The sequence below is a fragment of the Staurois parvus genome, unplaced genomic scaffold (genome assembly GCF_062004578.1).
Source record: "Staurois parvus isolate SC_StPar_1 unplaced genomic scaffold, SC_StPar_1.0 ptg000176l, whole genome shotgun sequence".
Classification (NCBI taxonomy): Eukaryota; Metazoa; Chordata; class Amphibia; order Anura; family Ranidae; genus Staurois; species Staurois parvus.
The window spans coordinates 2361169-2389015 of NW_028317972.1; the positions used below are offsets into that span (position 1 = coordinate 2361169).

The following is a 27847-nucleotide window of genomic DNA, read 5'->3' on the forward strand; positions in this document are numbered from 1 at the left end:
TAATTTTTATATTTTAATATATTTCATCACATTTTGGATTATAAAAGTGATCTCCTGTTCCCATATAAGAAAATTGGGAGGTGTAAAGCTGGTACTTGTGTTTGCTCAGTTTTTGATGAGTTGTAATGTATTTGTAGTGAAAGCCCACAGTTGGGTTTCCAAAATCCTGAACCTAACCCTGCTGTGCAGTGTGCTACAGCTGAGCTATATATACATATACATACAGTTCTTCCCTTCTTGCACAATGCTCCGCCTTGTCCCTCCCTAATGATGGGAATTCACCTTCAGCATGCAGAACTGACACTCTGTCCCTTCCATCTCCATCAGATGAGATCAGAACAGAGCAGAGCATGAACTAACACTACACACACACCAACATCAGTACACCGAACACACTGACCCCTCCACACTGACATCACCATGGACAGAAGACCGCTGCTCAGCACCCCTAAAGCGTCCAGTTACCAGTCTGTGGGGAAGACTTTGAGAGAAGAAGAGAAGAAATATGTCAAGTAAGTGAGAAATATTAATACTATCTATACATATGTGTATATTTGTACCTATGTGTATGTATTTCACACTGCATTTACAAAATTCAAAAATCATGTACATATTTTTAACCACTTGCCCTCCAGAGGATTTACCCCCTTCCTGACCAGTCCATTTTTTGTGATACGGCGCTGAGTTACTTTAACTGACAATTGCGCAGTCATGCAACGCTGCACCCAAATGAAACTTACAACCTTTTTCCCACAAATGGAGCTTTCTTTTGTTGGCTTTTGATCGCCTCTGTGTTTTTTATTTTTTGCACTATAAACAAAAAAAACCTGACAATTTTGAAAAAAAAAAACCTATATTTTTGACTTTTTGCTATTAAACATGCCCAGTAAAAAATAAAAATATCAAATTTCTTTATAAATTTAGGCCATAGTAAATTAATTGGTTTACGTGAAAGTTATAGCGTTTGCAAATGGCGGTATATACATTGGAATTTTTTTTTTTCACTAGTAATGGTGACGATCAGCGACTTATAGCGGGACTGCAGCGGGCATTCTGACACTGGGGGGAACTGACTTAGTGTCACTGACATCTCCAGTGACTCTAATACAGAGATCAGTGCTAATTAAAAGCACTGACACTGTACTAATGGCACTGGGCAGGAAGGGGTTAACGTGGGGCGATCAAAGGATTAACTGTGTGCTGTTTGCTCTTTTGCTGTGTGCTGTGTGTGTGCTTTACACTGTAAGCACACTGCTTTGTATGGCTCTGCTATGCAGTGTGCAGGAGCTGACAGGGAAAAGACCTATGTTGTTTATACACAGGTCTCTCCCCTGTCGGTAATACTTGGTGATCGTCGGGTGCCGGCAGGGAATCACCGGCCGGGACCTGGTGATCAACAACCGGGGAGGCGAATGGCGACGCGGCTAGGGCGCGCACACGCCCCCTACCCGGAACTGAAAAATCATATATATATATTATCATATATATATATATATATATATATATATATATATATATATATATATGTGATTTTGTGCACCTAAGCCACCCTGTAGCAGTATTTCTGCTATAGAGTGGCGTGGAAGCGGTTAAAGGAGGTTACAGTCTATATCCTTTTGACAGTCTAGACAAGGGTTTCTCAACTAGGGTTCCTTCAGAGGTTGCTAGAGGTTTCCTGAGCAATTAACTATTTATGCCGCTGACACCTTTAATCCTTTTAGCTATCTGTAAGGGGGATAATTCTTCCCAATGACTACAAGTGTAAGGAGCATTCTTCCCACTGACCATCACACTAATGTATCATGAGTTGTAGATATAGTCATTTTTAACATGAGTTCCCTTATGCAGGCCATAGACGGTTCGTTGTCGGCCGATTTTTCATCCGAAAATCAAAACATCAGTCATTTTGTAAACCGATGTTGCCACCAATGATTGCGAAAATTGGCCGTTTTTCACAAATTTTCCAGCATGACCGATAAAGGAAACGAGGAGGAACCGCGAAAATCGGCCGATGCCATTGGCCCACTAGCAGTGCGAAAATCAGCCGATTATTCTTTTGGACGAAAAATCGGTCAATAAACGAACTGTCTATGGCCTGCATTAGACTGGAAAGTTATTTCAAGGGATCCTCTGTGTTGAAAAGGCTCAGAAAGACCGGTCTAGAAACATATTTGGGGATAATATGATAAACTATTACTCCACTGAGAATAAATTCAAACAAACACTGGAGGGCACAGCAAGAAGGGATTTCTGTTGGCAACTGAACCCTTAACCACAGTGCTGCAAGGAAAACTGCCATCCAAATAAGCATTTATAAGCTACTTGTGCAGTTCATCCAAATGTATTTGATATGGGAAAGTGTCAACAGGCAATATAGTTTTCTATTATAAATTTGCCAAATGTATCATAAATAAATGTACACTCATGACATTCTGATAGTTGCAATGCTTGACAGCACAGGAGGAGGACCAGACAGAAGAAAAACTCAGTAAATCAATCCCTTGTGAATAAAACATTCTTTGAATCCATTCAAGTGAGAAAGTAATAATGACCGTATATCCCAGAAAAGTACACAATTATATAACTGATGAATACATATGACAACGCCACCCTAAAATTTCATTACAAACATCCAGCCAACAACCCTCTTAAATGTTTCATCATGTCATTACAACCTCAGGGACATTCTTGTGAAACCTTGGCGTTGTAACTTTCTCTTAACCTGGCCATACACCAATAGAATTTTGTTGGAAAACAATTTCATTTCAGAACATTCATTCAATTTTCTAATAGTTAATGGGATCAAATCGATGACTGTTTTTGACCATAGCAATGAGTTAAATAAAAGTAGAGGAATTAACTTTTTTTTTCTTGAAAGAATGAAGTTCTGAGAAAGTGGTTTTCAGAGGGGTAAAATCTTACATATTGTACTGGGTTTTCATATGAAATTTTTATTCCATTGAATGCTCTGACAAACAATTTTTCTGAATATCTGTGCGAACATTTGAACAGAATTCTGCAGGTGTATAGCCAGCTTTTGAATCGATCCCTTGCTAACTACACTGGTGTAACCCTAGGCTTACACTCTTGCATTTTGTGTGGGCTGCGTTTGCGTGTGCATGGCAGCTGTGCCTCTGAAAATAAAGGGAAAAGGTCCCTGCACCTTTCTAGAAATCGCAGCCCACACAGGAAATGCACCCCAGTGTGGTTCCCAGTGCGGGTGCGATTTCCAGTGTTGGTGGCATGCCATTAAGATTAATGGCACTCACCCACAGGTCCCACATTTTGTATGCAGGTGGTTGCAGCTGCGGGATGAAGTGTGGGTCCTGCAGTGGCTTCCACCGGCTCCAGTGTGAACTGAGCCTTTCTAGCTGTGACAATATGAATGTATTTTCCCATAAGGAGGCATTTTCTACAGTACTTGACTCAGTAAGCTCTTGTTAACTGCTGAGACTTGCTGTGGGGTTTGCTAAAGCTTGCGACACAAAGTCACAAGGCAAGTCACAACGCATTCCTTTCAATGGGTGCCATTGAGTTGCAGTGACAAAAAAAAAAAGTTCCTTCACTATTTTTCTACGTCTCTGGTGCAACCTGAGTGCCATAGATTACAATGTTAAAATCACAAATGTCGCAAGGAGTTGTATCTTTGTCTTATCGATGTGACTTTGGCTGCGATGATCTGACATCAGAGGGGTTTTTATAACCCTATAATCCACTTCCAGTCCATTTTCTGCTGCGTTACACTCTGTATTGTTTTGACTGGTTCCATAAATATCAAAGTCGCATTGAAGCCAAATCAAGGCACAAGCAAGTCACTCTGGAAGTCGCACAACTTTGGGGTCGCAGCAGTGTGAACCGAGCCTATAGATATTTTTCCTAATCAGTCAAGTTTCTGCAAACAATAATGTTTGTGTAAATATGCTGAATACGTTTAAATTACACTTCTGATTGTACATTCTCCTTTACATTTACCAGCAACTAGAGTGTATCTGTTAAATGGACAGTTGGTAAATGGATTGTTTAGATCAGCTCTTTCCCTTTGTTGACAAAAAAACCCCAAACAAACCAGATATCACAGAAATTGTACAATTGAATTGGATGGTGAGTGCCAGCTTTATATTGGTTGGTATACCCATTGCTGTCAGCCATTAGTCAACATCCATCCACATACAAGAAACTATAACAGTGCCACCCAGAGGAAGCTGCGGTAATTTAAAATTGCACTACTAAAACAGTACGTGCTTTATGATAATACTTATAAAAGGTTCATCTTGAAAGCTGGACTTGTAGTTTAACACAAAAATCAAACTGAATCACTTGTAGAAAAACATACCCATTGCTTAATTCTTCTGACATGAGACACAAAGTAAAACAGTCATTTCCACTTCTGCTTCCTTCCTGAGTTTCAACATCTGAAAAAGTTACTGGTGGGAGAAGTGACTATTCACAGGCATAAGTCATAGGGTGCAAAAAAATATCCCTACATTGATCTTTCAGCATATAAGGTTACTCTCTGTATCAGAAACAGTGGTTGTAATGACGAGCCCATTGCCAAACCAAATAGTGGCTTTGATGATGGTGTCACCTTCTCCTGAGGGATTCTTTATAATGTAGAATAAAAAATGTTGGAGTCCAGCTGTTAGCGAGTGACATGGTGGCCAGAGACACAAACTACCTTGGGAAGAGCTCACCATTTGGGAAGGGCAGAGACAAACAAAGGTGGACAAATCTCGACATTGTGGAAGGGGCAGAAACACAATCTACTATAGAAAAATATCACCATTGTGGGAGTGGCAGAGATCCAAGTTACTGTGAGGAAATATCATTAATACGAGAGGAGTGGAGACAAACTATTGTGGGGAAATCTCATTGTTGTGGGAAGGGCAGAGACACAACTACAGCAGGAAGATATCACTGATGTAGGGGGAGCAGAAACAAACTACAGCAGGAGGATATCACCATTGTAGGGGGGGGGGCAGAGACACAACTACAGCAGGAAGTTATCACCATTGTAGGGGGGCAGAGACACAACTACAGAAGGAAGATATCATCATTGTAGGGGGGCAGAGACACAACTACAGCAGGAAGTTATCACCTTTTATGGGGGCAGAGACACAACTACAGCAGGAAGATATCACTATTGTAGGGGGGCAGAGACACAACTACAGCAGGAAGTTATCACCATTGTAGGGGGGCAGAGACACAACTACAGCAGGAAGATATCACCATTGTAGGGGGGGGGAGACATACCTACAGCAGGAAGATATCAACATTGTAGGGGGGCAGAGTCACAACTACAGCAGGAAATTATCACCATTGTAGGGGGGCAGAGACACAACTACAGCAGGAAGATATCACCATTGTAGGGGGGCAGAAACACAACTACAGCAGGAAGATATCACCATTGTAGGGGGGAAGAGACACAACTACAGCAGGAAGATATCACTATTGTAGGGGGGCAGAGACACAACTACAGCAGGAAGTTATCACCATTGTAGGGGGGCAGAGACACAACTACAGCAGGAAGATATCACTATTGTAGGGGGGCATAGACACAACTACAGGAGGAAGATATCACCATTGTAGGGGGGAGCAGAGACACAACTACAGCAGGAAGATATCACCATTGTAGGGGGGCAGAAACACAACTACAGCAGGAAGTTATCACCATTGTAGGGGGGCAGAGACACAACTACAGCAGGAAGATATCACCATTGTAGGGGGGAGCAGAGACACAACTACAGCAGGAAGATATCACCATTGTAGGGGGGCAGAGACACTACAGCAGGAAGATATCACCATTGTAGGGGGGAGCAGAGACACAACTACAGCAGGAAGATATCACCATTGTAGGGGGAGCAGTGACACAACTACAGCAGGAAGATATCACTATTGTAGGGGGCAGAGACACAACTACAGCCAGAAGTTATCACCATTGTAGGGGAGGCAGAGACACAACTATAGCAGGAAGATATCACCATTGTAGGGGGGAGCAGAGACACAACTACAGCAGGAAGATATCACCATTGTAGGGGGGCAGAGGTACAACTACAGCAGGAAGATATCACCATTGAGGGCAGTAAAAACACAAACTGCTGGGGTGAAACCACTAGGGGAGTTAGCCAGCATTACTTGGCTTCGCCTTTTAACTCTAAAGGGGAAATCTGGGGGAATATTTTACTACTTGACCTCCATAAAAATGTAAGAATCCAGTATGCGATTCAGCTTGCCAGAAGAAAAATATGACTGGTATCACTGTTTTGCATGGAGATGGCCTTTAAGGTTTTCACTAACTCAAAAGTTTCAAATATACTGTTTTTTTAATTGGACCAGCTTAACCAAATTGTACAGATAAATGAAGTCTACCCTTTGGGTACAGAGACCATAGGAAGCTGCCTTGTTTACTTGTGTCTTTTCCCCACAGAACACTAGATAACAGGAAGATGTTCTTAGCTGCGTTTTCTGCTGTCTTGGGCAACTTCACATTTGGTTATGCACTGGTTTACCCCTCACCGGTCATTCCAGCTCTGGAACAAGATACTGATTCCACTTTGCACATTACAGAAGCGGAGAAGTCTTGGTTTGGGGTAATGAGATTATAGTTTTATAGAAAACAAGTTTAAATCAGAAATCTAGACTGGCATGTTGCTGAGAATAATAAACTATGGACTGGGGTCCTAAATACACAGTATGCTTTGGCTTAAGTAGTTTACATCAAAATGACTAAATAATTCCAAAATATTTTGCATTGCAGGAAGGCTCTGCTCCTTTCATCATCAACTAACCTTTCCTGAAATATTCTGGGCAGTTGGATGGTTCTTCTCCTTCCACTATCTAATTCCACGTCCAATATACTCTGGACTGTTGGATGACTGTTCTCCTTCCACTATCTAACTCCTCTTTTGATAAACTCTGGGCTGTTGGAGGACTCTTCTCCCTCCACCATCTAACACCTCATATGATATACTATATATAAATTCTGGGTAGCTGTCAAACTCTTCTTCTTCCATTATCTAACTCCTCTTCTGATATAATCTAGGCTGTTTGATGACTGTTCTCCCTTCACTATCTAACTTCTCTTCTGATATACTCTGGGCTGTTGAAGGACTCTTCTCCTTCCATTATCTAACTCCATGTCTAATATACTCAAGGCTGTTGGAGGACTGTTCTCCTTCCACTATCTAACTCATCTTCAGATAAACTCTGGACTCTGGGAGGGCTTTTCCCCCTCCACAAAATAACTCCTCTCCTGATATACTCTGGGCTCTTGGAGGACTCTACTTCTTCCTTTATCTAATGCCTCTTCTGATATACTCTGGGCTGTTGGAGAACTCTTCACCTTCCTCTATCTCCTCTTCTGATAAGTTGAATCAGCTGTAAGTCTAATACTCTGTAAATTTAATAACATCTTCATTGCATTTCCCTTGCAGTCAGTGTTTGCACTGGGTACCTGTGTTGGTGGATTAAGCTCCATGTTCCTGAATGATTGGCTTGGACGTAAACTCAGCATCATGTTCTCTGCACTTCCTGCGGCAATCGGCTTCCTGCTAATGGGGAGTGCTCAGCACATCTCCATGCTTCTCCTGGGAAGAATCCTCACAGGTCTAGCCGGAGGCTTGACATCATCCTCAATACCAGTGAGTAGGTCACTTTCCAGGCCCTTTCTATAACAGTATGGCTTAGATGGTTAAAAGGTACTAGTAGAAAGAGCTGGATTCTCAAATATTTCTTATGAAGCCTGTGATCACAGTCAGTTGAGTATGTAAAGCCACAATTCACTTTGGCTTCCATTTCTTCTGAAGTGCATAAATGAAGCCACTGACTGTCACCAAACAATTGCTGTTGGTAAGGCAACCTGTTTGCTGGACCCTTTGTATTTGTGGCCCTATGTGGCGTTTTTATTTGGTGTTCTGTCTAAGATAGCACAGAGTTAATTTTCGCTGTCATGTGTTGAAATTCATGCATGTTCCCATACAACACAATAGCTGCTCTGTCCCTTTCCATTATTAAAAACTCTTTAGATAATATAATTCATGTTTTTCATCATGACTATGCATCTCTCATAGGAAAAGATCACCAAGAAAGCAAGTAAATACACAGTTAAGGAAAAAAAAAAAAAAAAAAAAAAAAAATATATATATATATATATACATATACACAGGGGCGGACTGACCATTTGGAAACTCAGGTCAGTAGGGGGCCCCATGAGATGCCCCTGGTACCTTTTTTTCATAGGCTTTTTTGAGTTTGGGCACAGGGGCCCCCATGATCCCATATTGCCCAGGGGGCCCTATGAGTTGTCAGTCCGCCCCTGTATGTGTGTGTATATATATATATATATATTAATTCTGTTCAGGCTGTCTTACGATTCACTCACCACTGGCAAGCAATATCCTGACCTTAATTCTCTCTTCTGTATTATACAACTTATTAAATGACCTACCTCAGCCTGTGGGTGAAGGAGCTCTTCTTCCTACTGGTGAGCCTTCTTTGTTAAGTTGAATCAGCTTAAAAAAAGAAGTATGGGGTTCTTTAAAATACAAAATTATATTCTCCTAGTTGGATACAGAATTAGTCCAATACAGCATCTGTCCTCCCCTGCTTCTAAGACAGAGAACTTTATGATCAAGACCGCTGACCACTTGGTTCCCAGTCTTCTGTGAACAAAGAGTTGGTGGCTATCAATCAGCGCTCTGTGCTCTACCCCTCCAGGGCTCACTGAAGCACTAGGCTGTGGAGGGGGTGGGAGTAGCTTGCTCAGGCTCTTAGTGTCTCACTGAGAGGCTGGACCAGCTGCCGGTTCAGGCTTTTTCAGAGTCTTGGACTGGCTGAGTGATGTCAGCTGACAGCAGGTTTAGCCTACTTTCGGCTGAAAACATGTTACATGAGTGCAGATCAAAGTGCATTCCTATGATCCTTAGAAGAAAAAGGGCCGAAAAAAGCTTTGGCCCTACTTCTTTGAAATCGAGCCTCGAGTGGCCCTGTTGGCACTATCCGACTCAACAAACTTGGATTTTTTTTTTTGTACATTATTTGATATATTTGATAAAACATTAACCTGCATACAGTGGTGGGAAGAAGGGAAGTTGTGTGCAGTCAGAAGTTTTGGAAAGAAATAATATTCTTGGAAGAGTGACATGTGGCTCATACATAGAAAAATGTGCGGAATGCTGTCACTGTCATCTCTGTGTGATTGGGGACAGTGTGGCTTTTGTACTTTGTGGTAACACGGCTAAATACACAATCACTTGCCATAAAATTTACATTGATGTGTGATCAGCAGGAAATCTATATTTGCTGTAATTTGGGATGCCAGGATCTGCAGAAATTTCTGCTAAACGCTCTATAAGAGAGATACATTGTTAACTGATTGTGTTCTATTTCTTGCTTTAGTAATAAAACTGTAAAAATTTACTAAAAATGGCTACCTATATAAATATACCGGTATATATTTTTTTCATCCCTTTTCTTCTATCACTGATAAATGGCACCATTTTCTCCCTTTTGTTGAAGATATATGTGTTTTTGTTAGCTTGGGAACTGTTTTATGCTTTTTGAATTAATTGCAAACGACCGTCCACGTCAGCTTGACTTTTAGTGCTGGTCCACACTATTTTTGATGCAACTTAAGCTGCACAGGATCTCATGACAAGGGAAAACACAATGGGGGGATTTACTAAAACTGTTGCACATAGAATCTGGTGCAGTTGTGCATAGTAACTAGTCAGCTTCTAGGTTATATAAAGCTTAAGCCTGGGTTCACACTGATGCGGTCCGGAATTTGCAGCGTTTTCTGTGTGAATTCTGCACCGCATCAGAATCGCACCTCGTTTATGCAAACCATTGCGGGTGTGTATGTTAAGTTAACAACACCCCAAAATTGGTCCACAAAACTCGGACCAATATGCAGAATCGGATCACATAAGTGCGAATACCCATGCTATCTGATTCTAGTGCTGACCCAAAAAAGGGTCCTGCACCTTTTTGGTGCGGATGCGGTGCAATTTGAGCCATACATAAAGTATGGCTCAAATCGCACCGCACACAATTCACATGTAATTTGCACAGGAATGCGGTGCGGTTCCTGTGCGAATCACATGTGATTTACCACACCGCACTGAGTGTGAACCTAGCCTAAAGATTATGCAAATCCAACATTTCATATTGTCCTATATGTGCCTGCTGTACCATGTACTAGGTCCAGAAAAATGGAAAAGGATGCAGACTTTTTACATTTTTGTTTTTGGGACCTGAGGTAACTTAGAATTAAAGAATATGTAAGCCCAACATTTTATATTCCTGATATGTGTCTGCTGTACCATGTACTTATGTGAAAAATATTCTGCTCTCTTTGTATTGCTTCCTTTGTATGAAATCCCTGGTGTTCCTGCTAGTCCCTCTATTTTCCTATTAAAAACTGGCCACACTAAGCATGAGAGCATAGCGTAGTCAGTTCTCTAGCTGTGCTGGGAATTCAGCCTGCTCTTCTCCAACGGTCAGACTTATCCTGATACGCCTAACCCCTTCCTTCACTGGGAAGATCAGTGAACTGCTGTTCCTCCTCCCCCAGCTTTTATTCAGCTGAGATCAGAGGGAATGTGATCACTTATAAAAAAAGGGAAAAAAAAGGTATTTCTAATGTTTTTATATCTATACACAAATGTTTTGCCTTTATTTTCTATTATAAACTAAGTGGTTTGTTTTACAAGGTGAGGATTTACAATCACTTTAAAGCAGAGTTCCACCCAAAAGGGGAAATCACGCTTTAATGCTCTGTCCCACGCTCCCCATTAAGGATTGGCATCTTTGGGGAGCGGGTACCAGAATTTGACAGGTACCCGCTCCCACTTCCGCTGTGATCGCCTAGGAGATCGGAAACAGAAGTTGTCCTCCTTCCCTCCCCATAGTCTTCTGGGATACGTGACAGGTCCCACAAGACTATTCACAAAGCTCAGCGCTTCTCGCGCATGCGCAGTGGGCACCCGGTTGTGAAGCTGCAAGCTGTCACACCCGGGTGCCCACACGAAAGATACTAGTGCCAGGGAGAGAAGACGGCTGGTGAAACTAGCGGTGCTGAGGACATTGCTGGACCGAGGGACAGGTAAGTGGCTGTATTTTAAAAGTCAGCAGCTACAGTTTTTGTCACCTGGAACAATGCTTTAATTGAACAAGCTGAAGTTAGAAACTGATTGGTTACTGCATGCAACTGCACCAGATTCTGTGAATATTAGTTTTATTAAATCTCCGCCATTTTGTTCAGTGGTGCCCATTCTCATCAATGCAACTCAGCATGGTGCAACTTTGGAAAAAGTTCCTATTCTACTTTGGTGTGATTTACAGTGCAATTTGGCCTTACAGAATATGCAAAGTCGCATCAAAGTTGCACTGTATAATAGCACTGAAAATTGCATCAAAATTGCATTGTAGCAGTGTAAACTGAGTCTCACTGTGGTCAGTAAGCCTGCTTTCACACCTGAGCAGAGTGAGTTTCAAGCATTTTTATTTGAGCATTTTTTGAAAACTTATACAAGCATTTTAGAAGTAAATCTACATATGTATTCAAGATTCAGGTGTTTTTGTTTTAGCCAGTGGAAAGCATTAGGGGGAAGACACCAGTTCTTACAGACTAAAAATTGCCTGAAATACATCTGGAAAACACTTGATGCCAGTGTTTATAGCTGTTCCCATTGAAGTCTGTGGTGCCCAAACCACCCAAATCTGCCTCAAAAACAATGCACCCAACTTCCATCTTGTCTTGTAGATGTTAGTGGATGTGTGCACAACTGACAATTACAATAATGCACTCTGGGATCAAATATGAACTCCAAACCAACAGCTAAAGGCTAAGGATGAGTGACACTGAAAGTGTTGGAAAATTGGGACATTTTGACAAATGCATTGGAGTCAAGGATTTGGTGGTTTTTATGGGTACAATTAGGTTTAACTTCCTCTTGAGGGTTATGGAAGATTCTTTTAACTATCCCCCCAAAAATGGCCTACGGAGTATTGCAATGATCAGCCATTTGTTGCCCATGCATTCTATGCTGGTCATAAACTGTTTTTTTTTTTGCATTCAGGCAGTAGATTCCTCCATCAATCCACATGAAGTAGATGGAGGAATCCACCTTCCAGGATATTGTATACTTACAGCCTCCTCTGCTGCTGTCAGAATTCTTTGATCAGCAATTACAGTTGATTTGCCGCAGCCCCTATCGAGGAAAATATTTAACATGTCTCTTCAACAAAAGTCGATCAAATGATGGACTTTTGTTGAGCAGTAATGATCTTACACTTATTGAAATCTGACACATTTCGATCAGTGTATGACTGGTTTATGGATTGCCCATTTGTTACATATGCATTTTCACAATTGCCAGTTTTTTTGTCTGTGTATTGTAATGACAGCTTGTTTGCTGTGTTTGTATAGAAAGAATAGCTCATTTGTTGATATTGTACCATTGCATGTTTTTTGTTCACATAATATCACAATTGCCAATTGTCACGATTTTCTATTTGTTGCCCGTATATTATCACAATTGCCCACCTGTTGTCTGGGTATTGTCAGGATTGCCACTATTATACCTAAGGATTTTCAGTGCAATTTGTTTAGAAGACCATTTGACTATAATAGGAATTGCTCCTCCACTGTCTCTGTCAAACCAGAGAATTATTACACACATTTTAACAAACTGCTACAAGTTTTAGTGATTCGCTCATTTAATACATTGTATCTCAACAATTCAACAAACTAATCCAGTGCTTATGTTGTCATTTACTTTGCCTTTTATACTGAACAATATATCGTGTCTGTTTATATTGCAGGTTTATATCTCAGAAATCTCTCACGCGGGAGTGAGGGGCGCACTGGGGGCTTGTCCTCAGCTTATGGCAGTGTGTGGTGCCTTGGTCCTGTATGCGCTCAGTACGTATAACCCTGATTCGGATTACTTTTTGTAATAACAAAAAAGTTTTGGTTGAAGTTTTACATTAACCTAAAAATATGTACTTTCTAAGGCAGATCTAGTTGAAAGTGCAATCCATACACTGACAGACTTGCAAGATGCAGGACCATTCTGATAAACTGTGCTTTGACTTATGTTATTCCACACACAAAATATCAGATAACTTAGCCCCAACTTTTATTTAAAGTGTTTCTAAAGACTGAAGAGTTTTGTCTAAGCTTGAAGATAAAAAACCTTCATTATGCAGTCCCCCTTATACTTACCTGAGCTCGATCTTGATCCAGCGATGCACACAAGAGCAGAGGTTCTCTCTGCACTCTCCCTTCTCATTGGATCAGACTCAGCAGCAGGAGCCATTGGTTCTTGCTGCTGTCAATCACATCCAGTGAGGAGTTAGTGGGGGTCTTATGGACACACAGAGTGGGGCTTGGGACCGAGCAAGCCAAATGCCCCCATAGCAAGCAGCTTGCTATGGTAGGCACTCAGTGGGGGAGAGGAGCCAGGAGCTTCATCTAGAAACCCAAGAAGAGGAGGGTCAGGGCTGCTCTGTGAAAAACCATTGCACAGAGCAGGTAAGAAATCCCAAATTTTGTGTTGTCCCCAGAAAAGTAATAGAGGGGAAATCTTCCAATGGGACACTAGTTCTGGTGACCTGGGGGTCTCCAAGGAATTCCTTTAATTTGCAAGGATTCCTCTCACTTCCTGTTTGTCTATGGGACAGAGAGTTAAGGGAAATCTCTGCAATGGGACACAGATTGTGAAAAAAAATCTGAGAGAGGTTATAACCCTCCCTTACCCTATCCAAAATCAAAAAAAAGTTTTGCCTATAGTTCTACTTTAATGTATAACTCCAGTTTTGTTGAGAAAACATTATCTTTCAGGCAAACTGGTACAAGAGTTGAACATTTCTGTCCAGTAAACTTAAACTCATTGCCAGGGATCCCATATTCTATGTGTAGCCCTCTTTTGAGGGGGGTATGAAAAATGGTTCTCCCCAAACAAGATATTGCGTTAAACCTGTAGATGAACAAGAGAACCAGAACCTTTGCTAAGTAGAAGAGTGGGTTTGATAATAAGGTTGGCAGTGCTTCCACCCAGGACAGGACCTCTGTGAGCAGACGGGATTCCATTTCTTGGAAATTCCTCAGTAATCTAATCAAAGTAATTGGGAGCAGAGGAACTACTACAACCTGTATATACCATTAACCATAAGCATCTGCACACAAGTATGGAAATAATACAAGATTTATCTAAGAAAAGATTAGTAACACTACATACTTCCAATGTACAAATAGATTTTATCAGCAAAGAGCCTGATAGGAGTCTTGCTGGATGTTTTTACATATGAGTATATATAGTAATTTATAGAGATACCTCCAGATGAATGTTGCAGCAAAGTCTAGTTGCAGGGGCCCCTGATAATGATACGGCATCTGTCTTTGTGTCAGAGACCTAAAGACAAGATCAGCAGTCATGGAATGATCCTCCAACTATTGTCTAACCAGCCTGGAATGGGATTTCCCACTAGCAGGAACTGTGGTGAGGCACTAGAACTCAGAGTCAGCATGTCTACTCTGCTCTACTCTTTAGTCTCTCCCTAGAAGTGTATAATAGTCTCTACTGGTCCAGAATTTAGTAGCATGCACAGGACATGTGTGCGAGTCTCTCTCTCTCTAAATTTCCTTCTTCCTGGATTTCATAGCCAACGACCCACAGGCAGGAAGTGTATACATAATATATTTACAAGCATTTACAAATTCATACAGTGGTAGGCAGTAGATCTCTACATATGTAACAGGTTGAATGTGACTTGACCTCAGTGTAGACCTCTAAAAGATGTTTTCAGCCAATTACAGTTAGCTGGAACGATGCCAGGAAATCTGAGCCCCCCATAATATGAAAGTCCCCCCATACATCAGCCCCCCCCAAAAAAATCAGAGTTCTCCCTATATGTCAACATCCCCCATTTACATCAGAGTCCCGCTAGCACAGTAGATTTCCCCATCACCAAATGTTCTCATCACAGAGCCACCCAATCACACAGTCCCTACTTCACATTAGAGCCCTGCCTGTTGGCTCCAGCAGCACCATAGACGGCGGGTGGTAGAGCAGGTCTGGAGGAGTCAGACTTCTGTCCTTTCCTGAATGCTGGGGGTGGCCCTGCATGTCTCCTGCCCTGGATCAGTGTCATGAGTTGCTATGGCATGGGTGGGTCAGGCCAGCCCACAACACCATAGCACCAAAGGTAGCTGTGTGTACTGCCCTTGAGCACCATTGATTGTTATGGTCCTGAGGTTGGCCCATCAGCAACATGTAAACTCATGACTCTGATCCAGGGCAAACTAGGCCCCATTCTTACAGCATCCCTGGGGAACCTAAATGGCACCCCAATTAAAACACTGATGTAGACTACTAATCTCCCCATCCCCCGTGTAATGGAGATGAACAAAGGTAAAGGTCTTAGAAGTCCAGTCTGTGTGACCATGACTCTCTCCCATTGATACATTGCAGAAATTAGTGTAGACATGAAGGGACGTGAAGTGTGTTATTTACTGGATTACTAGATGAAAATGAAGGAAAACTAATGCAGCCACATCTAAAGACCATAAAGCTGCAATATATTACATTTTTACTTTGAGGTTTAGCTACGATTTATTGCTAACTTCATTTTTGTAGGGTGTAGCAGGGTGAGGCCATGCCACTGTGTAAAATGGCAGTCTAGGCCAGGGGCGGACCGACCATTTGGAAACTCGGGCACTGCCCGAGGGCCCGGGGTCAGTAGGGGGCCCCATGAGATGCCCCTGGTACCTTTTTCATAGGCTTTTTTGAGTTTGGGTAAGGACACAGGGGCCCCATGATCCCCTATTGCCGGGGGCCCCATGAGTTGTCAGTCCGCCCCTGGCCAGGATTTGCAGAAAACAGGCACACTGATGGCACAGGTGCACGAGCACAGACATGTGTGTTAGATGGTCTGGAGGACCAAGGCATGAGTCTTGAGCAGTAGAGCTGCAAAAGAGAGTCAGGAGGAGGAATATTGTTCTCTATCCTATTGATAATGGAAACCCCCTATATGCTATTTGTTTGTGAACTTTCTTCTGTTTTAAATAACAGTGGGCAGGAAAACCCCTGAAAATGAATATCTGGCATAGACTAAACTGAGTGGCAAGCACTACACAGGAGCTAAACAACTCCAAGTTGTCTCACTTCCTTCTCTGGTTACAATCTAAACATTTTTGGTTTTCCTGCTGCTTTGTGTTCCTGTGACAGTAGTCACCAAGATAAATTAGAAGGCTGTGAGCAGAAGTCGGAATATGCAGGATACACTTTGTTGCACAAACATCTGTTTTTGAATACATTTGAAAATATTAACATATCTATACATAAATGTTCTTCACATTTCTTTTACATAGGCTTTCCCACCATCTGTAATAATTGTTCTTATTAACTAAAATATCTAGCTTTTCCTATGCAGATGAACATTGACTTTTCTCTTCTCAGGTCTTGTTGTGCCATGGCGCTGGCTGGCGATAGCGGGTGAATTACCTGTAATTGCCATGCTCCTCCTCCTGTGCTTCATGCCAGATTCCCCGCGATTTCTCATTTCAAAAGGGAAACCAGAAAGAGCCCTTAAGGCCCTAGAATGGTTCCGAGGGTCAAATACAGCATACAGAGATGAGTTTAAGAGAATTGAGGACAGCATCCTGAATAAGGTATCACAGGCCAAAAGGCATCAAACTGACACTTGGTGAACCTAAAACAAGAACATTTGCTGGCCCCACAACAGTTATACCCTGATAATTGGGATCCAAGAATCGTGACATACTGATACTTACGAGAACCAAACCAATGACACACTGACACTTATGCATCCATGAACAATTACATACTTCCACTTGGGGGCTCCATGCCATACTGACATTTGGGAATCTAGAACAATGGCACACTGACATGTGGAGGTCCAGAACAAAAACACACTGACACTAGGGGATCAAGAACAATGGCACAATAGGGAAGGGGTGTCCCAGAATAATGACAAACTGATTCTTGGGGATCAACATGACTACTATATATTGACATACTGGCAAATCAGTGCTCCCAGAATGTAAATGACAATCTTATACTTGATATTCCAAAACAATGACACACTAGGGGGTTTCCCAGAATAATGACACAGTGACACTTTAAGGGGTCCCCAGGACAATGACTAACACTTGGGATATTCAGAACAGTGTCATTTAGCATCTCAAAGCAATGTCACTCTGACACTTGGGGGTCCAAGAACAATGACATCTTGACATTTAGGGGCTCTCAGAACAATGGCATATTGGCACTTGAGGATGACAGACTGATTTTAGAGGACAGAGACAATGGCAAACTGACTTGGGGGAAGGGGTTCTAGAATATGGACATGCTGTCAAATAGGTCTCCTCAGAATACTTCAACACTGACATTTGGGCAATCCTAGAGTAGTGACAAGCTGACATTTGATAAGATGAGATATATGCCATGAATTGGCAGAAGGTTAATCAGCGATATTGGTGTCACATCTTGTTTCAGAACAGTTCAATAACATGCCGTGAGCTGTCCGAACCGCACTACTACAAACCCATCCTCATTGCTGTCCTCATGAGGTTCTTACAACAGATGTCTGGAATCAACCCAATATTGACATATCTGGAGCCCATCTTCGACAGGACTAAAGTCATTCTGGTGAGGAACCATAAGGCTGTGGTATCTTCACAGAGAGAATATATTGTACAATGCACTGGAACTGGAGCCAGGGGTTGGACTTTGACATGAACTTGTACTGAGAAGTATAGTGGCCACAATTGCTGGCCTATTTCTGAGAATGCTAGTTGTCTTATACTTTTTGAGACACCACCCCAAAACAATTATGCAGACCAAGAAAGTCAAGATAGAACTCCTCATCAGTCACCATCACAGTAGCTCAAATGTTGTGCTCAAAGCTGTCACATCAGGGGACAGAAAGTGCATGTGAGGGGGTTTGAATCAGAGAAAGAGCTCACTCCTGTGATGGTGGAGGAGAACAGTAACAGGCAAGACAAGATGGTGAGATGCAATATCTGGGAGTTTTCCAGTCAGGCTTCATGAGGTACGGAAATGGCCTACACCTAAAGGAAGAGCAATATTCAACATTGGTCATAGCTGCACAGTTTACTTCTATCTACAAAGCCTCTTTTTTGGTAAAGGCGAGCTACTCCTTTACTTTTTATTTTCAGGCTAAGACCTGCTACTGTACTGCACAACGTTTGGATGAAGATAATCATACACAAGAGCTAAGATTAACTTTTTTTCACATTTACCTGGCAGTTAGAGTGGTGGAACATAAAAGAAAATGCTCTTTTTACAGAAAGGATTGTGAACCTTTTCACCTGCCATATATTGACCTGGTTATTATCTCCAGCACCTAATCATTGTGCATCAATAAATTTATGATAACACTGTCACCTACTGTTTGACAAAACAATTATAAACCATATCTACAGAGATAATGCCATCAATATATATGGTTACATAGTTACAAAGTTGAAATAAAGAAACTTGTCTACTAAGTTCAACCATTCAGAACGTCTAGTTTTAGACCAAAGGAAAGCAAAACAAAACTTTGTGCAATTTTATCTCATCAGGTGGGGAGGAGGGGGCAATTTCTGACTCTAAAAGGTAGGTTTGATTCCCTGGACTAAAATATTAGATTAATTCAGTTTGACAAAAGGGATATTCCTGTAATGCAGTAAAGAAGGTAGTTCAATATTAAGAATGTAAAAAGTATTTGCGCTTGGTGAAGAAAATATATAAAATACACTTAAACTGAATGATTGTGTGCGTGCAGAAACCAAAAAAAGTTAGAATTCCTAATTTATAAATATATGCTGTCCACCTGGTGCGCTACTCGATTTTCACATAAATACAGCAACAACAAATAAATTAAATATGAGTGTACGACTCACAAAATCCAAATATAATCAGTGCAGTCCAATAGATTAAATGATAGATGTGCTCAATCCATATATCATCCAATGGTGATCACAAAAACACATTTAGGAGTGAACCATCGTGCTTCCATAACCAGAAAAATGCTTAGCCTCTTACCAAAAACATTGATCTCATTATTATGAGATCAATCTAAGCCTGTGTGCCCTTTGGTCGGCACTGATCGTGCTTTCAGCTAGATATCCTCTTGTCCTCACCAAATGCTCACAAGTGGATAAAGACTTCCATCAAAGCTAGTACAACGTCCCTCCAAAACAGCTTTATAGCCGCAATAGTGTTATACCATACAAAATGTTTAAAGTTTGGATATATACTCACATATAAAAGGATTCAGAGCGTATATCAATCAGACGCCAGAGTATGAATGTTTGCATGCATGTGACGTCCCCAAAAAAGCCCCACCCAACATACTGCACCCCCATCAGCATCTTCAGGGGTATGGATTTAGTATTATGAAAGATTTTACAGCCAAACCCAGTCAATATTTTTTTGGTTTCTTTATCCATTCCAAAATTATTATGTAGTCATGACTTTATTCAAGCCAGGTTTCTGTTATACCCACTATGTCAAATTGTTGTCATCAGGATTCTCAGTATATTTATTTACTTTTTAATTTTTTCAAATATGTCACACAGCTAACATACATTTTATATTTTTACCACCAAACAGTTCTAAAACTCTCCTTACTTTTCCTTTCTACCCTTCCCTTACTATGGTCCCAATAGCACTCGTTCATTCATTTTACACTTATTGTTAACGAGGAACATTTCAAAATTTAATTTTTATACTAAAAACCTTTGTCAAGACCTTGTGCATTTTCCGGTTCAGAAGTTCCGTGATCATTATATTACCCAGATACCTTTATCGCGTAGAATTTGGGGCAACTTGACTGATACATTTCTCTTTCCCTCCTCTCTAGCCAGGAAAGTATGATGCTGCCCTTGTTGGACTGGTAAGACTGGTGTCAGTACTGGTTTCTGCCACTGTTATGGATAAAGCTGGAAGGAAAATTCTGCTCTTCATCTCTAGTAAGTGTTTAATTGGGGAATCTTTACATACAGAATGGGCAACAAAGCAGAACTAGGTGTATTGAAATAGGAGGCAATCTTGAAAGCAATTTCAGTGTGCCTTTCACTTTTTGTAGTAATCCACTGCAGGTTACCTCAGTCATTCTTTGTTTAATACATTTGATTTATTACAGTGAATGCAAGGTCCTGGGTGTAGTAACACTTCAATGCTAAAAATCCATAGCAGATAATCTGCCTTGCAAAGCACATTGTAGGTTCAGGTTTACCAGATCACTCAGGTGAATTCACATGGGCTCCATTGTCCGTGATAAGCACCAGAAGTGCCAGTTATCTTACAAGGACGTTTTCCAATACATGTGAGCAAACTTTCACTTCTTAGAGGAAAAGAAAAGATTGTCACCATAAGTGATAGCTGAGTGCTCTCAGACAACAATTGTAACCACATAAATAAACATATCAAACCTTGTAAAGGTCTACAGTTACCAATGTTTGGCAAATAGAAGATGACCTTTATCCCTCTCCTTTTGTATCCTTTAGGCTCTTTGATGCTGGTCTCCTCCCTGGCGATGGGCCTGTATGTTCATTTCACAATTGACTTAAAACACAATTACACAACCTTCAATATGACGCTGATTGGGCCTGGGCCTCACGTAGAGCCAAACTATCTGAGTGTTATTCCCCTTGTATGCATCATGTTGTATATTTTAGGTATGTGGAAGTACAGTAGTCTTCATTATGTCTTTTGCTTTGAATAGAAAACATGCATAGTCTGTGTTTGCGACATCAAGGATTTAATATTCACAATACTGTGACATGAATCCATTTTCTTTTGCACAGTAGCACTTCACTTGTTCTGTATGTTGGGTGAAATTTTTAGTATCTGTTTTTATTCTGTATGTATGAACAGCACTTTTCATGTTTTGTATGCTATTTTTAATTGTTAGTATTTTTTATTATTCTGCATGTATGAATTCTGTTAAGTACTATTTCTCTTCTTTCTGTATCGGGTTCTTATTTTGAATGTGTGGACGCAGCACAGTAGCGCTTCTCATCTGTTGTGTTTTTTCTCCCCTGTAATTCCTTGTAGTAAAGAACTGAGTGCATTCTGTCTCCTCTTCAGGTTATGCCTTTGGCTGGGGTCCAATCACCTGGCTCCTGATGTCTGAGATTCTGCCATTAAAAGCTCGCGGAGTGGCATCTGGTCTATGCGTAGTGGTCAGTTGGATAACTGGCTTTGTTCTTACTGAGGCTTTCCTTCCTGTTGTGGTAAGAACTTGACAATTGTCTTTCTATATTTTTATATGATAAGGGTGCCATATTTTACACACAGATTGTGATTGTTACCATTCACCTAAACCACGTGTCAAACACAAGACCCACAGGCAGAATCCAGCCCACCAGGCCATTTTATGTGGTTTTTGCACCTCCCCTGCAGCTGCAGTAGCCCCTTCATCTCCTCCCCACCTTGCCTCATCAGTTGGCAGCAGAGGAGGATTTCCTCTGCCAGGTCCTGTGCTTTTTCATGCAACTATGGAGGGGCTCATCTCTGCCCCCCCCCCCCAATCTCAGCAGTCAGCAGAGAGGAGGACAGAACTCCTACTAGAGATCCTGTGCCTCTCTGTGGAGCTGTAGCACACCCTCAATTCTGACTTCCCTGGTCTCAGCATTCAACAGACTTCGGCAGCTGACTCCAGCCCTCCTCTGGTCTGACTCCAGACCCTGCACTTTCTCCACCCCTAGCTTCTTCCTGGCAGTAGCGCAATGTATGGGGGGTAGGGGTGCCCTGCTATGTAAGGGAGTGAGAGAGACTCTTGACTTTTGATGGTGGGGGCTGTTGACATCTGATGTAAGTGGGGTGGAGTACTCTGACATCTGCTTAGAATTAATATAAGAATAATAATATCATCCACAAGAAACTTTACTTGAGATTGCTCAGACAGAATACCATAGCAGAACCATGTTCTGTCTCAGCAGTTTCCAGTAAACTTCTTTACCAGTAGTGTACAACCCTCCTTTTCAAACTTACATGATCTGCTACAGGAGTGAGTGGGCTCCACGCTGGTCTTTACCTGCCCTTCACAGCTTATTTTATATATAAACTTATTTCTTAAACCAGTAATAACTGAATGCGAAGTCAAGTATTTAAAGAGTAAATATGTCCGTCCATCCAGTCTCACAGAAACAGCTGGCCCTTCGAGGACAACCCTAATACTGGTGCAGCATGCAATGAAATTGAGTTTGACACCCCTGACCTAAACCAATAAAAAAGTGGTGGATTTCCTTGGATCGGATATATAAACTTTGTAAACATTACTTTATCTATCTTTTCAGAATGCTACCAACTTGGAGACCCCTTTCTTCTTTTTCACCTTTATCTGTGTCTGCTGCACCATCTTCACCTACTTTGCTGTGCCGGAAACCAAAGGACGGACACTGGAGCAGATTGAATGGTACTTCCGTTCAGGTCGACGTTCTTTCATCAGATAATCAGAGAAGACCTTTTAACACTGAGGTGAAAAGACGGCTGTGGCATTTCACCAGTAGATTGGCACTACCAAAACTGGATGTGTTCCAAATGGACACATAGATTCAAAAAGCAATTCTAGGTCTCCAATGAGTCTGAAGGTACATTGATGCATCTCTGGAATCTAAAGATTGTTCCACCACTCTGGACTATAAATGCAAAGGTCCCTGCACTGAAGATTAAATATCAGATTCCAGCACCTGTGTTGCTTTACAGTCATAGTATGTGGGAGAGTGCTTCACATGCCATGAGGGTCTGGTGTGCTTGTGGCACACAAACACTGGATTGACCACACGATAATGGAAATTAAGTTTTTACACCCATAAGTGAATTCAAAAAGCAAAACAGACATGGATAAATAGCTATTTATTTCTAAACTGGTTGCAAGACTTGTTTTCCTGTGGACTGGCACCATTCACTTGCATTTAAGTAATTCAAATCATTGAGATGTTGAATACATCCTTCTTAATTCCATTAAACTCTTCCCTCCTCCAGCACATGACCAACACTGTGTATGACTTCTGCTGAAGGGGAGGAGAGTTGCTGATTGGACAGCTATGCGCCTGCCTTGAGATCACATCACAAACACGGACTATAAAGTGCATTAGGTGCCAGCCATTCTTTAGTCAAGTCAGAAGCTGACAGGTTCACTTTAGCTCTAAGTAAAACTTCAGGACAGTGCAGCAATTACTGGGACTGACTGTGTGCTCACCTCTTACATCATTTGTTTGTGGGAAGCTGGCACTGACCTACAACAGTGCGTGTACAGGAGGTTAGCAAACACGCATTTCCTAGGTTCTCCCTAGAGACATGTTCTGCTTTCCATGCTGTAATCAAATAAATAGGTAAAGAGCAATAGTAATTTGGAAATGTAACAATTACCCAAGTCAGTAATGTAATATCAATCCTTAGCAAATGCCTTGTCAGTGGCACAATGTTTAGTTTTAGATGGAATGGGGGAAGGATTAGATTTTAAGTGTTTTTGCAGGCCATATCCCCACCAGAGCCTTTAATTTCTATTGTGTCAATGACCTGGCTGTGCTGTCTGGCAGGGAAACCTGACTCGCAAGACTGGCTGAAAAGAGTTACAAGTCAAATGGCAGGTAAAGCAATATGTGCATGTAGCCATTTGCCTGGAGTTCAGCTTTATTGGTTTATAAAGAATATAATACTTCATTCAATTTATTTATTCAGTACCTACAAGAGAAGCAGTTGGATTCATAATTATTGCATCTGTAGTTGTTTTTACCAGTCTGAAGACTAAGGCTGGCCATACACTATACAATTTTCTTAGTTTTCTGACCAATGTCTGCCCAATTTCCTTTAGATTTACCTTCCACTATGTAGTGCAAGGGCCTGCATAATTAGATACAATTGAAAGTGTTGTTTAGGTTTGACCTCATATTATATGGTTTTTGGTAAATCTAAAGCAAAAATCTCAGAAAAATTGTATAATGTATGGCCAGCCTAAGGGATAATTCTTAAATCAAAGGACAATAGGCTCTTGGCCATAGCAAGTACTGCAGAAGCCTGCTTTTATTCTCTGTACAACAGCATGCACATGGCAGCTGTATTCTGACTCTTATACCACTTAAATGGTTTGTCCACAGAAAATTGATGTTAGTTTTAGGTTAAACCTGGGCTGCTGATTTAGCTACAGTTTCTTATATGCCTTGAATTCTCCAACATAATGCTCCACTTGGGAGTTTTGGGTGTTTCCCCTCCTTCTGTTAATTACACATAGTATAAATAAATATATAATCCCACACAGGTGCGGACTGACTATTTGGAAACTCGGGCACTGCCCGAGGGCCCTGGGTCAGTAGGGGGCCCCATGAGATGCCCCTGGTACCTTTTTCATAGGCTTTTTTGAGTTTGGGTAAGGACACAGGGGCCCCATGATCACCTATTGCCCGGGGGCCCATGAGTTGTCATTCCGCCCCTGATCCCACATAATAGTCACAGTAGGTATACTGACTAGGAAGCTCAGTGTAGGGATCTCATCAAAATAGCTCCCAAGAGATATGTGAAATGTCATAATGTTGATGGTTTAATGTCCATTTAAAGCTTGCCAGCGCTTGCCCAAACTAACAAGTGTGCTTGCTGGGCGCACTTTATTAACTGTATGGAGCCTCAGCTACATACATTATACAGAGCTGTGTTCTGCCAGTGAGTCAGAGACTTCCTGTCCCACATCCGGAAAAAAATGGGAGTCTGTCTGAGTACTGCTGAGCTTCATTCATGGGAAGCTTTGTGTTCTGTGGATGAATACAACGCTTCCTTTGATTGAGTCAGCGATTGTGACGTAATCTGCTCACCTTTCCACCTCAGCCAATCAGGGGAAACTTTGTATTTATTCATAGAATACAAAGATTTTTGTGAATGGCTGAGCAGCACACAGACCAACTATTTTGTTTCGGTAATGCGACAGGAAGTCTCTGTCTCACTCCCAGAACACAAATGTTGTATACTGCAAGTAGCTCAGACTTCACAGCTCATACAGATATTGACAAACTTCTTGGGCGCTGGTAACCAAAAATGAGGTCTTGTAGCTTGTGAAGGCTATAACCACAGCTGCTCAATAAACCATAGGGGACATATGTGAATAGAACAGTAGCTGATGCTAAGCCCTGTTGGTATAGAGCCAAATTAATAGTGACCAGTAAAGTATTAAAAATTAGTACGGGTGATGACAATGTTATCCAGAGTAAAAAAAAAGAAGGATTTTATTATCCACTTGAAAAGAATTAAAACCATTGTTCATAGACATATGTCCAATGTAAAAAACGGAAATGACATCAGAGTGCGCTGGAAGTGACATCATCTGACTCTGGCAAAGCACGCATCTGTGCGAAATGCGTCATCATAGCAACCAGGTCTTGTTGTGGTCCGCCCTAGGCATCTCTGTCCATCCATCAGCGTCCATCTGCAGGTTTCTGCGCTTCATTGATGTCACTTCCGGTGCACACCAACGTCATCTCCGGTGAGCGAATTCTAATGACATCCGAGGCAGCATCTTGTTCTGTGAGTGGTGCCTTCTCACAGTTGGCGACCTATCTTCCAGCAGAGCAGCCCATGGGATTCCTCTCCACCGCCTCCTGCATCCTGGTCCAGATGTACCCATTTCCTCAGCAGTAAGCCAATTTTATTGGCAACATTCACACATTTGGGCTATACCACCCACTTTTTCCTTCGTTGACATTGGACATATGACTATGAACAATGGTTTTAATTAATTTCAAATAGATAATAAAATCCTTCTTTTTTACTCTGGATAACATTGTCATCATCCTTGCTAATTTTTAATATTTTCCTGGTCTCTATTAATTTGGCTCTATACCAATAGGGTTCAGTATCAGCAACTGTACAGTTCATACACCGCATCCAGTATACTTGTTAGTGCAACAAACAGTTTTGGCCAGCTTGGCCCAAGCAAACTAACTATTTTAAGGGACAGTAAAGCCAGAGATCAGCTAAATAAACTTCAGCACCCACCAACCACATAAATATCAGTTTTTTTGTGGAGGGGGGCTGCCTCTTTAAAATACAAGCACACAATAGACAGTGACATTTGGAGGTAGAAAGGTATTGTCTTTATTCACTGCATAGACAGGAAGTCAACAATTCTCAAAGTTAAGTAACTATTAAGAAAATTACTGCAGTACCTTAAAAGACTACATTATTAATATTACAGCAATTGTAAAAAAGTATCAACATACTGTGTTCATTAAAACAATTAATAAATCACCTGTTATCTGTTAGAAATTACCAAGAGAGAAAATTGTGCTGGTAAGATGCTACATAAATAAATATACAGTTCTTGTTCACAGTATAACACATTAGTGTTCGCAGAATTGTTACAATTTGCATCAAATAGTCATAAAAGACAATACACTGCCTGGTTTAGGGAAGGCAACGCATAGACCAATGTGCAAAGTGCAGCAAGCCAGAGAAATCAATCAGATTGCAGAGATGGTTTTGGTTGCTCCCTATTGCACACATTCCCTGTGTTTAGCATTGTCTTATTAAACAAGCTGGAAAGAGTACCAACCATTGCTGCAGATATAATAGAAAATACCAAGCCTGTACTAGCAGGATCGAGAGTTGCTGGTTTACAACCGTCCACAATGGAGGCTACCCTGTAGTGTGGTCATATGGTCCACCAGCCAATAAAAAGTTAGAGAGCTGCAGCCATCTTGACTGATACACATGCTATTTATACACTTTTTTTTTTGCCTGGTACAACAAAGACTGGAGCTGTTTGCAATAATCTGGAAAGGCATAACAAATGGCTGATTACAAGGGCTCCCAGCGTGGCGCCTGTGATGAGAGCCTTAGAATTCCTGAGCTTTGCTCCAAAATTTCTGTTGCTTGAGTGTAAAATTACTAAAAAAAAAAAAGATAAAAAGGAAACAATCCTTTCATACTGCATTTCTACAGTCATAAAAAATGAAGACTATGGCTACTAAAGCTGCAATGAGTGGGGAAACAGCATTCAGATCTCCTGTTGTCAATGGCGAGACTAGCTGCTTCCACCCACTTTGCCGAGTCAAATAAACTCCTACTACACGGTTTGAAGTATTTACGCAATACTTTCTAGAAGTTTAGGAAGTAACAAGAGCCCAAAAGTGTTAATTAGAACATCAATAAATAGGATAAAACAACCAATGCATTTTAGGGGCTTGCACAATGCCCCCCTTCTTTAGGGCTTAAAATGCTAACTGGAAAAGATGACGGCTAATTGTAAGGAGTTTGACTGGTGTCAGTGTCCTAAAGCAGTGGGATTTTTTTTTTTTTAAATTTTTATGCCTGTCCTGAAAAAAAATGACAGAAAAAGAGGAATCTTACCAAATAGATATGATCATTAGATTAGATTCAACTTTATTGTCATTGTGCACAGTACATGTACAGAGCCAACGAAATGCAGTTAGCATCCAGCCAGAAGTGCATAAATGGCCCATTTACAATAAATGACCATATACAAAAAAAAAAAAAAAAATCGGGGTATGGGATATACAGTAATACCATAATTGGTGCAATGAGTAGTGCATTAAAGGATGAAACATTCAGTAATGCAATGGTGAATAAAATCTACAGTAATGCAATATTGTCTAATGATTAGCTGTTCAATGCTTTAACAGCCACAGGAAAAAAACTGAGTCTATTTGTACGGGCTCTGAGACACCTGTATCGTTTGCCCGATGGAAGGAGTATGAACAGTCAATGGTTAGGGTGAGAGGCATCATTAATGATGCTCCTCCCCTTTTGTACACAGCGTTTTCTGTAAATGTCCTCCAACGTGGAAAGCTGAACACCAATAA

The 27847-nt window shown here is 41.2% G+C and overlaps 1 protein-coding gene across 1 annotated transcript; it reads left to right on the forward strand.

The window, feature by feature from the left end:
* The first annotated feature begins 281 nt into the window (after window positions 1–281).
* On the forward strand, window positions 282–27525 carry SLC2A6 (solute carrier family 2 member 6). The gene is made up of 10 exons (XM_089677052.1): window positions 282–512; window positions 6425–6587; window positions 7431–7637; window positions 12823–12922; window positions 16461–16672; window positions 17520–17672; window positions 19894–20002; window positions 20540–20710; window positions 21123–21268; window positions 22334–27525. Exons 1-10 carry the CDS (start codon window positions 421–423, stop codon window positions 22487–22489), a joined length of 1509 nt encoding a protein of 502 aa, XP_089533178.1. The 5' UTR covers window positions 282–420; the 3' UTR covers window positions 22490–27525.
* Window positions 27526–27847: the final 322 nt, after the last annotated feature.